A 12,345-nucleotide genomic window follows, 5' to 3' on the forward strand; every position below is an offset into this window, starting at 1 on the left:
AAGTACAGCTGGATTTGAGCCTTATTTGGCAGAGGAGGAGAGGCAACATAGCTGATATGTCTCTAGAAGAGCCATTAGCATCTCTTCAAGAGACGTGTCTGTCAGGAGCCAGAAATTACACAGGAAGGACACAAGTACCCCAGTTCCAGGAAAAGGTGCAGTCAGTCTTCCTATCTTACCAGACATCATAGGGACTGACATTCTGAAACACACAGTCTGTGTGTTTTTCTCCTGTTCAGTTGGAAATGTTAGTGTTTAAAATACACTGTTTTTGAAGCATCCTTTGCTTTTCTGTAAGCTGTGGGGCAGTTCTTCAGGACTGCAGACCCAACACAATCACTTGGGTCCTTACAGACTTCCTGTTTGTTTGTGTCCACTGGTATGACACGTGTGCTCATTCCCTGCACTTGGGCAGGGTCGGCAGAGTATGGCTGCAGGACTGCCTGGTCCATAGTCTGCTCATGAGAACTGCTGCTGTTAGAGGGATTAATCAATACAAAGGAGTAGCTAACAGTGCAGGACAGAACTAATTCGCCTGGGTCTGGGACAGTTTCTCTCACAGCTTTGCTTAAAACTTCCTTACTTAAGAAGTAAAGGGCACATAGTGCTGAGCTGCAAACAACCCTGTGAAGCCTTTGTCATCGCTCTCCTTTTTTTATGTGCTGCTGCCAACCTGCATTTTCATATTTCATGATCTGACAAACATTGATCCTTTACCATGCTACTAGTGAATGAATCACATTGCTAGGAAAAAAAAATGTCAAAGATCCAAAAACCAAAATAGTTTTAACTGCTCCCTGAAGTATTAAAATCAGCCTTTGCAATTCTCTCTATGCAGAAGCTTTTCTATTCCGCATGGATTAAAAACACAGTGCAGATTACTCTCCTGAAAGCTCTTAAGTAGAAATGATCCCTATCCATTTGTTTATGCAACCAGTGGCCTCCAGAGAAAGGAAAGAGTTCTTACTAACTTCAAGTAATCAAACTTTGAGGTTTGGTTTGGTTTGGTTTTTTGGGTTGGGTTTTATTTGTTTAATTTGGGGTTTTTTTGAGCAGGGCAACTGTACCTTTAGTCTGAAACAAACAGAAAGAGGAAAAGAGAATGCTGTTATCAATTGTGTATTCTAACTGTATTTTTTTTCTTACAGGGACAAGCTGATCTTCTCAAATATGCTAAAAATGAAGCACTGGAGAATCTGAAACAAATCCATTATGCCACTATTTCGTGTGGACTCAATAAGCCAGGCACTGAAAATGCAGAAATCTCAAAGCCCCGTCGAAGTCTGGAGGTCATACCTGAAAGAGCAGGTGATGAAAATGGAGAATGAGAGAACATTCTTCTCATAATTATGGAGTTTATAACTCTGTGACCAATTGTAGCTGCATAGAACATTTGCTTTGCACTTACTGTTGGAATATATTTGGAATTTTTAAAGCACAACTGGAGAAACTGATTACAATCTATTGAAACTGTGAATGTATGTAGCAGCTCTGCTTGTGAAGGCAATGATATTGTGTAACATGGAAATTAGATTATTGGCCAAAATATAGTACGTATGTAAAAGATACTGTAATTCAGTAATAGTGGGCTGAAAAGTTCATCATAGTGCCATAGGGAAGTGCATGTTTTTAAGTGAACTGTAACTAGAGGGAAATCAGTTGACAGAATTTGACAAGATACCTTGATTTTCAAGCAAGTTAGATGCATAGGTCCTTTATTTCTTGGCACAATTTTTTAATTGTGCTAGTGAGGTGAATTATTCTTTTGAAAATCAGGTTGAAACAAGTAGATTCTGCATGTTTCACACTGTATGTAATTCAGCCATGCAGATACTGGGTTTGAAGTGGTATTTTATTGTTGAGCCATAAATTAAAATGAGAATGTAATTAGACAGTGATCACTGACTTCAGTGCACTATAGGAGAGCCATTATGTAAAAGGAAAATGTGCAATCAATCTGATAGCCTATGTCAGAAGAAGATACATACCTATTTTGCCTAAGATTTCTGCAGATGTGTGTAGATAATGTGACCAAACTGCAAGCAAAATGTTGTAAATAGTTTTTCATTTTGTGAAGTGAAAGTGCTCATATTAAAGAGTTTTATGAGATTGCTCCCAGACAAGTAAAGCTTTTAACTAAATTTTAACTTTTTTATTTTTTAAGTATTTTCTTCCTTACAGAATAGGTTATATCTCAATAAGCAGGTTTGTCAAAAAAACAAACAAAGAAACTAAAAAGCTAAATTGCTGTTCTCGTTCTGTTTTGGTTTTCTGACATTAGGTAAAGGTATTGTAGCTGATATGCTCATTGTAAAATGACTATACCAACCTAGAGTGTTCTCTTACTGTTTCTGATTTAACAATAAAATAACTATATAATTACAGAAGTTAATAAATTTGAAGAAAAACAAGCACGATCCTACAGAGATGAAAATGCATTTTTTGTTCAGTTGTGGGGAAAAAAGGGAAGACAGTGATGTCTGTTGAATAGCATTAATTTAATTAGTGGTCTTCAAGACATGCATTCTACACTGATGTTTATGCTGCTTCTACATTCAGATGGTAATTAATATCTCTAGACATATACCATCCTGTAAAAGTCAATGGAGCTGTGACTAAGAGTCTCAGTATATTTGCACTTAATCTGAATTATTAGGGATTTAAATTTATTTTCTAGTCACTATACAATTGGGGGGCAGGGGGGGAGATGAAAATTATTTGCCCAGTAAATATCACATCTTGAGCCTGCACTTTTCAATGTCAAACTGCATGGGCTAGGAGCAGTTTTAGAAGGTGCTATGTTTTTTCAGTGTCTAGTGACAGACTGTGTGCCTCAGTGTTACAGTCTGGGCAGGAGCGAGTTCTGTTTTGTGTGGTACAAAAAGAACCATTTAACCTGTAACACCTGCAGGCATTGTGTTTTGGACAGTCCTTCTCCATGTTTTCAGCTGGAAGTCTTGCAATTGCACCTGAAATTGATGGGAAGCAACATGAAAATTACGGTTGCTAAGTATACTCAGAGTCAGTATGAAATTCGTCTTACAGGGTCGAGTCTATAAGATCTAAATGTAATTTATCTACAGCAAAATCACCGTGTTACCTGAAGATTCTTCTAGGCCATGAATACATAAAAACAGTTTCCCTTTATGAGAAAACCCAAAATGTAGGCTGTTGGAATTTTGGTTCCAACTTCTAGCCTTAATTGGGAGGTGTAGACTGTGGAAAAATGTCAGCACAGTCAGCATTGCTTTTTAAGGAGGCCTAAAAGCCTGTAAAGCTCCATGCACAGTCCTGGCCCACCACTGTTTCCATTTACAGAATGGCAGAATTTTGTATCTACAAATGAAGCATTTCTGTAGAGTCTTTTTCTCCAGCCAGGTTATTGGAACGGTTGGCTTGGTTATTCCTTGCATTTGTATCTTCCTGTTTAGCACGTTACATCCTTGAAAGTGATCAGGGAACAATGGAAGGATTAAACAGTATGGTTTTTTTCTTTGCTTTAAGGCCAAATAAAAAGTAGGTGAAACGTGAGTATCACATGAGTTTAGGGCTGTGACAGATTTTGGGTGTTAAACTCTTCAATACATATAATTCTGCTTACTCTGATACTGCTCTGTCTTCTTAAAAAGGAGGTTAATACTTTTTTTGGAATATCATTACATAGTATCTGCTTTAAAAAAAAACCACAAACAAAAACATGAAGAAAAATATTTAAAATATATGCATTTAACAAAGTGACCATTTGAATATGTCTGGATTCTTGTGCAGTGCTGATTCCTTAAAATAGAGGTTACTTTTAGGCATTATTCAGACTCGGTCCAGATCTGTATGTAACATCAAGCCTTTAACTCAGTCAAGCAGATAGTTTGAAAGGTGGTGTGTAGCTAAAAATCCTTTAGGGAGTTTACATCTGGTATGTAAAAAAAATGCCGGATAAACACCTGCAAGCAAAGTATCAGGTTCTGTTGTTAACTCAGTGACAATAATTTCAAAACCAAATTTATTAGCATATTTTTCTTGATTTTTTTTTTTTTTAAGCATTCTTTGCATCCATGATGCAATTTACTTTTTTGGTACATTTTTTTATGGTGTTTAGCTTAGATTATATAGAAGACAAACCACCTGAGATCTGGTAAAGTATTCCAAATAAAATTAATCCCAGGTTGATGTTACACTTTTATTTGCCTTTATTTTCTTAAATCTGCTGTAATAGTTGAACTGTTTACATAGTTTTGAACTATGAAAGATGGAGCCAAAACACAAGTGCCTGTTGATCCAACTGCCTTTTTTACTTTTGTTTGGCTCTGTTAATCAGTGAGTAAGTATGGGTATACATGGAGCCCTAAGTCAACATATTGCTTAACTTAAAAGAAAATGCTAATTGGGAAAGGGAGAGTTCACATACAGATTAAGCATATAGACAGTAACAGTGAAATCTTTTTTTGAACACGAGAGAAAGGATGAAGAGTGCTTGTTCAAAAAGGGAGCATCTGTCTGAGCTTCATCTGTGTTCTTCCTGTCTAAACTCCCCTTCTCATTGGTTGTGCTTGGTGTGCTATGTAGCAGCTATTGGAGATGCAGTTCCAGAGCTTGGGACCATGCCCTCCAGCCTCTGAACACACTGGCTAACTAGCAAATAAAACTGTTCTCCAGGAATTGCCCCAGTAGCACTTACCGAGGAGCACTGCTGAGTCTATTAGTGCCTCCAAAAGAGCAAAAGCATTCCTAACTGAGCTGGGTGCCAGGCTTTACTGGTGAAGGTGTGGCCCTTCTGCTGTTGGTGGTAGTATTCAACTCAAGCCAGTAGGATCAAGATTTAAGTCCAGTGTTGCAGAATTTCCTCTTTGTGTCAGGTATTTTGTTTACCTTCTCTTCACATTCTTACCTTGCTGCAGCAAGGAGTAGTAGATGGTGCCCTGCAGTTGCACAAACTTGCCCATGCAGGCGTGGTGAAAGATGCTGTTTGATCAAGCCTTTTTTCAGCAACTTCATACAGCACAGGAGTATTTGTATAAGACTTCATGGCTGGTTACTGCATTCACTTTTTCCTATTTTGAAGCTGAAGCAGCAGAGAGAGGGATGATTCAGAATTGCCAGCACAAAAAACGGAAATGAGTTCCAAGATTACTAAAAGTTTTAACTCTGGTCTACTAATCAAATGAACTAATCTGGAAGGACTCAATCCTTCACTCTCACAGTGCTTGAGTTTCACTTAGGTTTGTATGATTTCCTAGTTTCTACTGCCTGAATGTTATTTTATCAGTAACACTGATTTCTTCTTGCTATATGTGCATTGTTTGGTGCACAGATCAAGGAATCTCCTAAATGACCTGTGCATGGTATAATAATCCTTCGTAAAGCTTTGGCCCACCTAGGTTTACACTTGTGTTAATTGAAGGTTCAAAATTAGTATAAAGAGTAATATTCTCAAAAAGGGTGATCATATAGCCATATTGATAGCCCAGGATGCACTTGCAAAGACATGTACTTTACTGTGAAGTCATCTTATCCTCATACAGGTGACTGTATGTTTGGGTGCTGCTGCTGGAGGATGACAAGCCCCATGGAGTTTTAATACTGAGAGCAAAATTCTGAAACTGATGAAGTCATCAGCTTGCTACTTTTGACTGCAGTAGGTGTAGGACTTAACCACAGTTTTTCTGTTCACACCTACTCTGACCAATTAAGCTTTCTAAATGGAATATTTAACTACTTGGTTTAAAAATCAATAGATCTGTGTGTGTCCTATAATGACCTCCAGTCTTTTAAACTCCAGTAAACATTTTAAAAAAAATAATCTCCACAGTTCTTACCACCCTCTGATTCCTTTTGCTCTCAGTATTTTGAAAGCAGCTGTGGAATGGGTCAGTCAGATAGTTTTCAAAACTAACCCATGCTCATTGTCCATTACAACTTATTTGTTCTCCATAGGAAAAAGGCAGTAAAACTCTTGAGGTTTTTCTGGTTATTTCTGTTTCTGGACACTACTGAACTTCCCTTTCTGACTCATCACCTCTGCTCTCTGGGTGGTTGTGGAGAGAGGGTAGCAAAAAGCAGCACAGCATAAAGATTAGGAAGAGGACTTGAGTACATGAGAATCAACAACCCCTCAAAGACATGGGGGAGCATCAGTTGTAGTCAGCTGAGTTGGAAAGGCAGTTATGGACTTCAAGGCAGCAGTGAGGAGGAGGAAGATAGGCAGAACGGAATGCAGAAAATAAAGATGTTTTGCCCAGGAGCATGGGCAACCACAGGATGGTATAGTCCCAGTGCCACCTGGCAGCATCCCTATTGCCTCCCAGTGGTCCTAGGAGTCTTACTGGTACTGTGGGACAGAAATGTAATGTTTCTTCCCTTGGCAACATTAGCTGGTGTGGCAAAGAGAGCAGCAATATTGGGAGAATGGTCAGATGTGAACACCAGTCTCTTCATTTAGCTTTCAGTGCCCAGCTGCATGTGCTGCTTTGGTGTATGTACTTCTGCCACTGCAGCTCTTAGGAGTTGCCACTTGGTGCCACTTTGGCACACCAAAGCTGAGACGAAAGGGGGAAAGCGGTATGAGAGGAGGCAGCTTGAGCTGGAGACAGAGCAGCACAACCAGAGATTCAGCTGTCATGAGCCACACCTGCTTTATCAAGAGCAATCCAGCCTTGCTAAGCCACCTGCAGACTGTAGAAGAGCTTTCTGAATGAGCTTAGGTGTTTTAGTTGTCTTTTCCATGGAGAGAAATGTGGAGGAGCAGAGAGGCCCTTCTCAGCTGGGTGCAGCGTTGGCCTGTGCCTTGGTGGCTGTCTGGGAGAAGGAAAGCAGCTGGGCCAGGAAATGCAGAGCAGGAACTTGAAGGCCTGGGCTTTGTTCTCCAGCCCTCAGCTTCCTCTATTGATAAATTGGAGGAAATGACACCTACCATATTCTGAAGTAGCAGAAGAAACATAATGTGTAGCTGCAGAAAAGAGATAATCCCCACAGAAGGCAGCTAGGAGCAAAATAAACTGGCATATAAATAGTATATCTTGAGATGGCAGCACTTTTTGTGTTTGAATGCCTAGTACGTCAGGTTTCACTAGATACTTTATAACAAAGTGCACTGATCCCTACATAGTTTTTCAGTGGTATGTACTTAGCAGACATACCCAAATGTGCTGTTGATTGGTGAAGAGGGTTTTGAGACAGAAATTCTATCAGTTGATTATAAACTATGAAGTACAAATCTGATCAATTGATTACAAACGAAGCCATGTCCGTGTGGGGTCCCCAAGTCCTGGGGATTTCCGTATTTTTACTGTCTAGTAAGAGAGGAGGAGAAGATTTAGTTACACTCTTACAATATGGACTTCATGCTCACAGCATGACCACTTTTTATCTCGGTCTGTATTTTATGGATCAGAAAACCTTTCCCGGAAATCTTAGAAAAAGCCCTAGGATTCAGCTGTAGATCTCAGTCTCTGTCCTGAATTACAGAACTGCTGATGCCTCCTGTGATTTTATTACATCTGCAGCCAAATAATGATTAACTTTCTCAAGTCTAAATATGTAACAAAACATACTGTTCTTCAAATATATTTTTATATAATGTACTGGTGCTGCTACTTGGTCCAGGATTACTGAAAAAAAGACAGATTTTCTTTGGATGGAGAAGTAAGGATCACCTCTAAGACCAGGAACCTCTTATCTAACTGTGGAGGTGGCAGGGAGCTTCTCAGGAGAGCAATGGCTGTCCCTCCACTGCAGAGACCCTCACCCCTGTGACAGGGAGCAGCTGGCAAGCAGGACTGCAAACAGCATTTCCTGAACATCCTTCTCTAGGGTGCAGTATCGTTGTGCTTACATTTACAAGAGTTTACAGAACTTTACAAAGCTTACATTTACAAAGTTTTACAGAACCATTACACCTTACTCCCATTTTTTTTCTGAGCCTTGATTCACAACCAGTATTCAAAGTTTATTTGCTTGGAGAGAGCTGTATCAATTTGCTAACTAAGCATTTTTCCAGCATTCTTTCCAACATGATTTTAACAGCTAATAGCTCACAAATAGTAAGAGCCTGAGTACATGAAGGGCACTAGTGATGTCAGCACTGTGACAACACACAGCTTTGGACTAAAAGCCTAGTCACTATAACGTGTGCACAGCTTAATGCTGGGGGAGGCCACACTGGAGACAGTATTAACTGAGGGAGACCTACTAGCTCAGGAAGGGGAGGTGGCAGCAGTTATGAGCTTAAGGACAGAACTGAGTATGAGAGAGTATATTCAGTCCTAGAGGAGGAATCAGCCACTAAATCCAGCTCATTCCCCTCCCCCTGTGTCACAGGCGAGACTTCTCAGCCATGACAGTTCAAGATAAAAACTCAATTTTGTATTAGAGATAATTCTCTGCAAGTGATGATCATGTGATGGAGCACTCTGACAGCATCTCCCCAGAAGAATTCTGGCAAAAGAAAAGTGGCATTTTCTACCCACATAAAATCTCTGCCACAGCTCAAAGCTTGGAGGAAAACTGCAAGAACAATAATCTGATATGAACAGTGTGTTTCAAGCTAATTAGAAGCACAGTGATATATTTTGCCTACCATAGCCACATTACTGAAAGTAGCATGATTCTAGGAGTAGGATAGATAGCATGGAAAGATAGCATGCACCTGTACTGGTGGAGATGCACAGAAGATGTTGGAGCACTATCTGCTCTAAAGTCAATCACCACTGTTTTCATCAGACACACAGAAAAAGACACCCCAGGTCCAGTTTCAAAGCAGTGCTATATTTTTCACGTACTTACTTTCTTACACAGATATAAACAAGAAAGACAGTTAATAAATAACACTGTAATGAGCAATGCTGGAATAGCAGCTTTTGCAAATTGCCTAAGTATATAACAGGCCAATGACGTCAATATAATTCCCCCAAGTGCTGAATCTCCAAAAAATAGACCCTTGCACTTGTGGTTCTGTTCACAGAGTTTTTATTAGAAGAGCCAGGTTAAAATTATCTTTTGATCTGCTCTGCAAGAAATAGTACCTATACAACTATAAGAATGGCTATATTTTATACTCAAACATTACTGATTCTAAGTTGTACTGAACTGTTTCAAATACAGATAAGGCAGGTAAATTGTGAAATCCTTTAATAAAATAAAAGGCTGCAGAATCCAGAAATCTGGAAAGGCCAATGCTTTCTTGTAGCTAGTAGTCACAGCCCCAGGGGTCCATTTGGGCCCACTTACTCAGTGACCTCAAGAAGGGTACCTTGCCATTCATACAGAATCTCAGAGTTACTGTGTGTTGCACTTAACAAGGGATGATTAAACAAGGGTAATTAATCAGAGCCTAAAATGATCTCTATTTCATAATGAATGAGAGAAGTTAGAGCTACCTCTCTGCTGGAATAACTGGTACAGGTCAGTGGCCATCACTAGCTGCTGCAGTAGATGATGCATTTCAAACCACACAATAATTCCTGTGTACTCAGGACCACACGGTAACACCAAGTCCCACAAGCCCTGACTATTAACTGGAATGCAGAAACCAGGCTGTCTATCTAAATCAGTTTCCCAGTGGTGTAACAAAGTATCCATAAAACACCTGACATCAAGAGATGTATTGAGCTCAGCAGGGCTGTTGACCGCCACTATATAAAAGCTGGGTAGCCAATTAGAAAGGCAACAGCAGTGGAAGACACCCATCTCTGGACATCAAGGCCTGTTTTCAAAGCCCTCATTGTATTTGTCAGCTCCTGTCATGATGCTCAGAAAAAAAATTATCTTTGAATCTGATTTTTTTGCTTAGGCCTGTGAAATTTCTGCTGTTTGCCACTGGCTAGCTGTAATGCAAAAGTCCTTGCCCTCAGGATACCAAGCAGGCAGCAAGCATAGCTTTACATGCGTTGCTCTGACAGACTCTTCTCAGGAAGCCCAGAAACGTGTTTTTATTACATTCCTTTTCCCCAGTGCTGACAGCTTCCAAACCTGCTGCTTCCATCACAGTTACTGTCCTCTCTTCCCACAGCTACTACTGACCTGGCAGGGGCTGCAAGCAGGGTTCCAAGCACCTCGCAAGACCCATTTCAGAGCAGGGTGAAAGAGTCACAGAGGTGAAGACCTGTGGCTTTGATGACCTGCTGATCACGGAATCATAGAATTGTAATGGTTGGAAAGGACCTTTGAGATCATAAATCCAACCATCGACACAAAAAAAAATCCCAAACAAACAGAACCTAACACACATACTCCACAGAAAAACACCCACAAAAAAATCCCCCACAACCTCAGCCACTAGAGCATGCCCTGAAGTGCCACATCTACAAGTTTCCTGAATAACTCCAAGGATGGTGACTCCACCACCTCCCTGGACAGGCGGTTCCAGTGCCTGACCACTCTTTCAGTATAGAAATTCTCTCTAATAACCAATCTAAACCTCCCCTGCTGCAACTTGAGGCCATTTCCTCTGGTCCTTTTGTTACTTACTTGAGAGAAAAGGTCAACACCCACCTCTCTACAACCTCCTTTCAGGTAGTTATAGAGGGCAATGAGATCTCCCCTCAGCCTCCCCCAAACTAAACATCCCCAGTTCCCTCAGCCACTCCTCGTATGACTTGTTCTCCAAGTTCTTTCACCAGCTTGGTAGCTCTCCTCTGGACATGCTTCAGCACCTCAGTGTCCTTCTTACAGTGGGGAACCCAGAACTGCACACAGTACTTGAGGTGCAGCCTCACCAGTGCTGAGTACAGGGACACAATCATTTCCCTGCTCCTGCTGGCCACGCTATTCCTGATGCAGGCCAGGATGCTATTGGCCTTCTTGGCTACCTAGGCACACTGCTGGCTCATGTTCAGCTGGTTGTCAACTGGCACCCCCAGGTCCTTTTCTGCTGAGCAGCTTTCCAGCCACTCTCCCCAAGCCTGCAAGGTTGCCTGGGGTTGTTGTGACCCAAGTGCAGGACCTGGCACTTGGCCTTATTGTGCCTCATACAGTTGGCCTTGGCCCATCAATCCAGCCTGTCCAGGTCCCTCTGTAGAGCCTTCCTACTCTCAGGCAGATGAACACTCCCACCCAGTTTGGTGTCATCTGCAAATTACTGAAGGTGCACACAATCCTCTCATCTAGATAACTGATAAAGCTATTGAATAAAAAAGGCCCCAAAACTGAGCCATGAGGGACACCACTGGTGACTGGCTGCCAACTAGATTTGACTCCATTTACCACAGCTCTCTGGGTCTGGCCATACAGCTAGTTTTTTACCCAGTGAACAGTACACTTCTCTATGCCATGATTTGCCAGCTTCTCCAGGAGTGTGCTGTGGGAGATGGTGTCAAAGGCCTTACCAAAGTCTAGGTATACAATGTCCACAGCCTTCCCCTCATCCAATAGGCAGGTCACATGGTCACAGAAAGAGAGCAGGTCTATAAGCAAGACTTCCCTTTCACAAACCCGTGCTGGCTGCCCTTGATACCTGGCTGTCCTGCGCTTGCCATGTGAGCTCACTCAAGATGAGCCTCTCCATGATCTTTCCCAGTACTGAGGCTGACAGGCCTGTAGTTCCCCAAATCCTCCTTCTGGCCATTCTTATAGATGGGCATCACGTTAGCCAGGCTCCAGTCATCTGGGACCTCCCTGGTTGACCAGGATTGTTGATAAATGATGGAGAGAGACTCAGCAAGCTCCCCTCCCCAGGTCCCTCAGTACTCTAGGGTGGACCCCTTCCAGCCCCGTAGACTTGTGAGTGTCTAGGTGCAGAAGCAGATCATTAACTACTGCGTCCTGGATTGTGGGGGAGTTGTTCTGTTCTCTGTCCTTATCTTCCAGCTCAGGGGGCTGAACACCCTGGGTGGAGACAAGGCATGAAGTACCTCATATTTCCCCCATCCTTGGTTGCAATATCATCCCCCTGTGCTCCCCCCATCCAGTAAGGCATGGAGATTCTCCCTGGCTCTTTTTGTATTGTTGATGTATTTGTAGAAACCTTTTTTTGTTGTCCCTTATGTCACTGGCCAAGCTGAGCTCCAGCTGGGCTTTTGCTTTCCTAATTTTCTCTCTGTATGACCTAATGAGAGAGCTCTCTTCTCCTCTTAAGTTGCTTGTCCCATCTTACAAAGGTGTTAAACTCTCCTTTTTTTCCTAAATCCCAGCAAAAGCTCCCTGTTCAACCAGACCAGTAGTCTTCCCTGCCTTTTGATTTTACAACACATGGGGACAGCTGCTCCTGGGCCTTTAAGACTTTCTTTCTTGAAAAGCATCCAGCCTTCTTGGATCCCTTTGCCCTTAAGTACTCTCCCCTAGGGGACTCCCTCAACCAGTGTCCTGAACAGCCCAAAGTCAGCCCTCCAGAAGTCCAAGGTGGAAATTTTGCTA

General features: G+C 41.7%; 1 protein-coding gene across 1 annotated transcript in view; it reads left to right on the forward strand.

Annotated features, from left to right (window-relative positions):
* PLCL2 (phospholipase C like 2) overlaps positions 1-2,422 on the forward strand; it is a 96,477-nt gene extending 94,055 nt beyond the window's left edge. The window contains exon 7 of the mRNA XM_051611214.1: positions 1,149-2,422. Within this exon, the coding sequence (XP_051467174.1) occupies positions 1,149-1,328 (180 nt within the window). The 3' untranslated portion in view covers positions 1,329-2,422. The remainder of the gene's footprint in view (positions 1-1,148) is intronic.
* Positions 2,423-12,345: the final 9,923 nt, after the last annotated feature.

Source organism: Apus apus, chromosome 2 (assembly GCF_020740795.1).
Source record: "Apus apus isolate bApuApu2 chromosome 2, bApuApu2.pri.cur, whole genome shotgun sequence".
Taxonomy (NCBI): Eukaryota; Metazoa; Chordata; class Aves; order Apodiformes; family Apodidae; genus Apus; species Apus apus.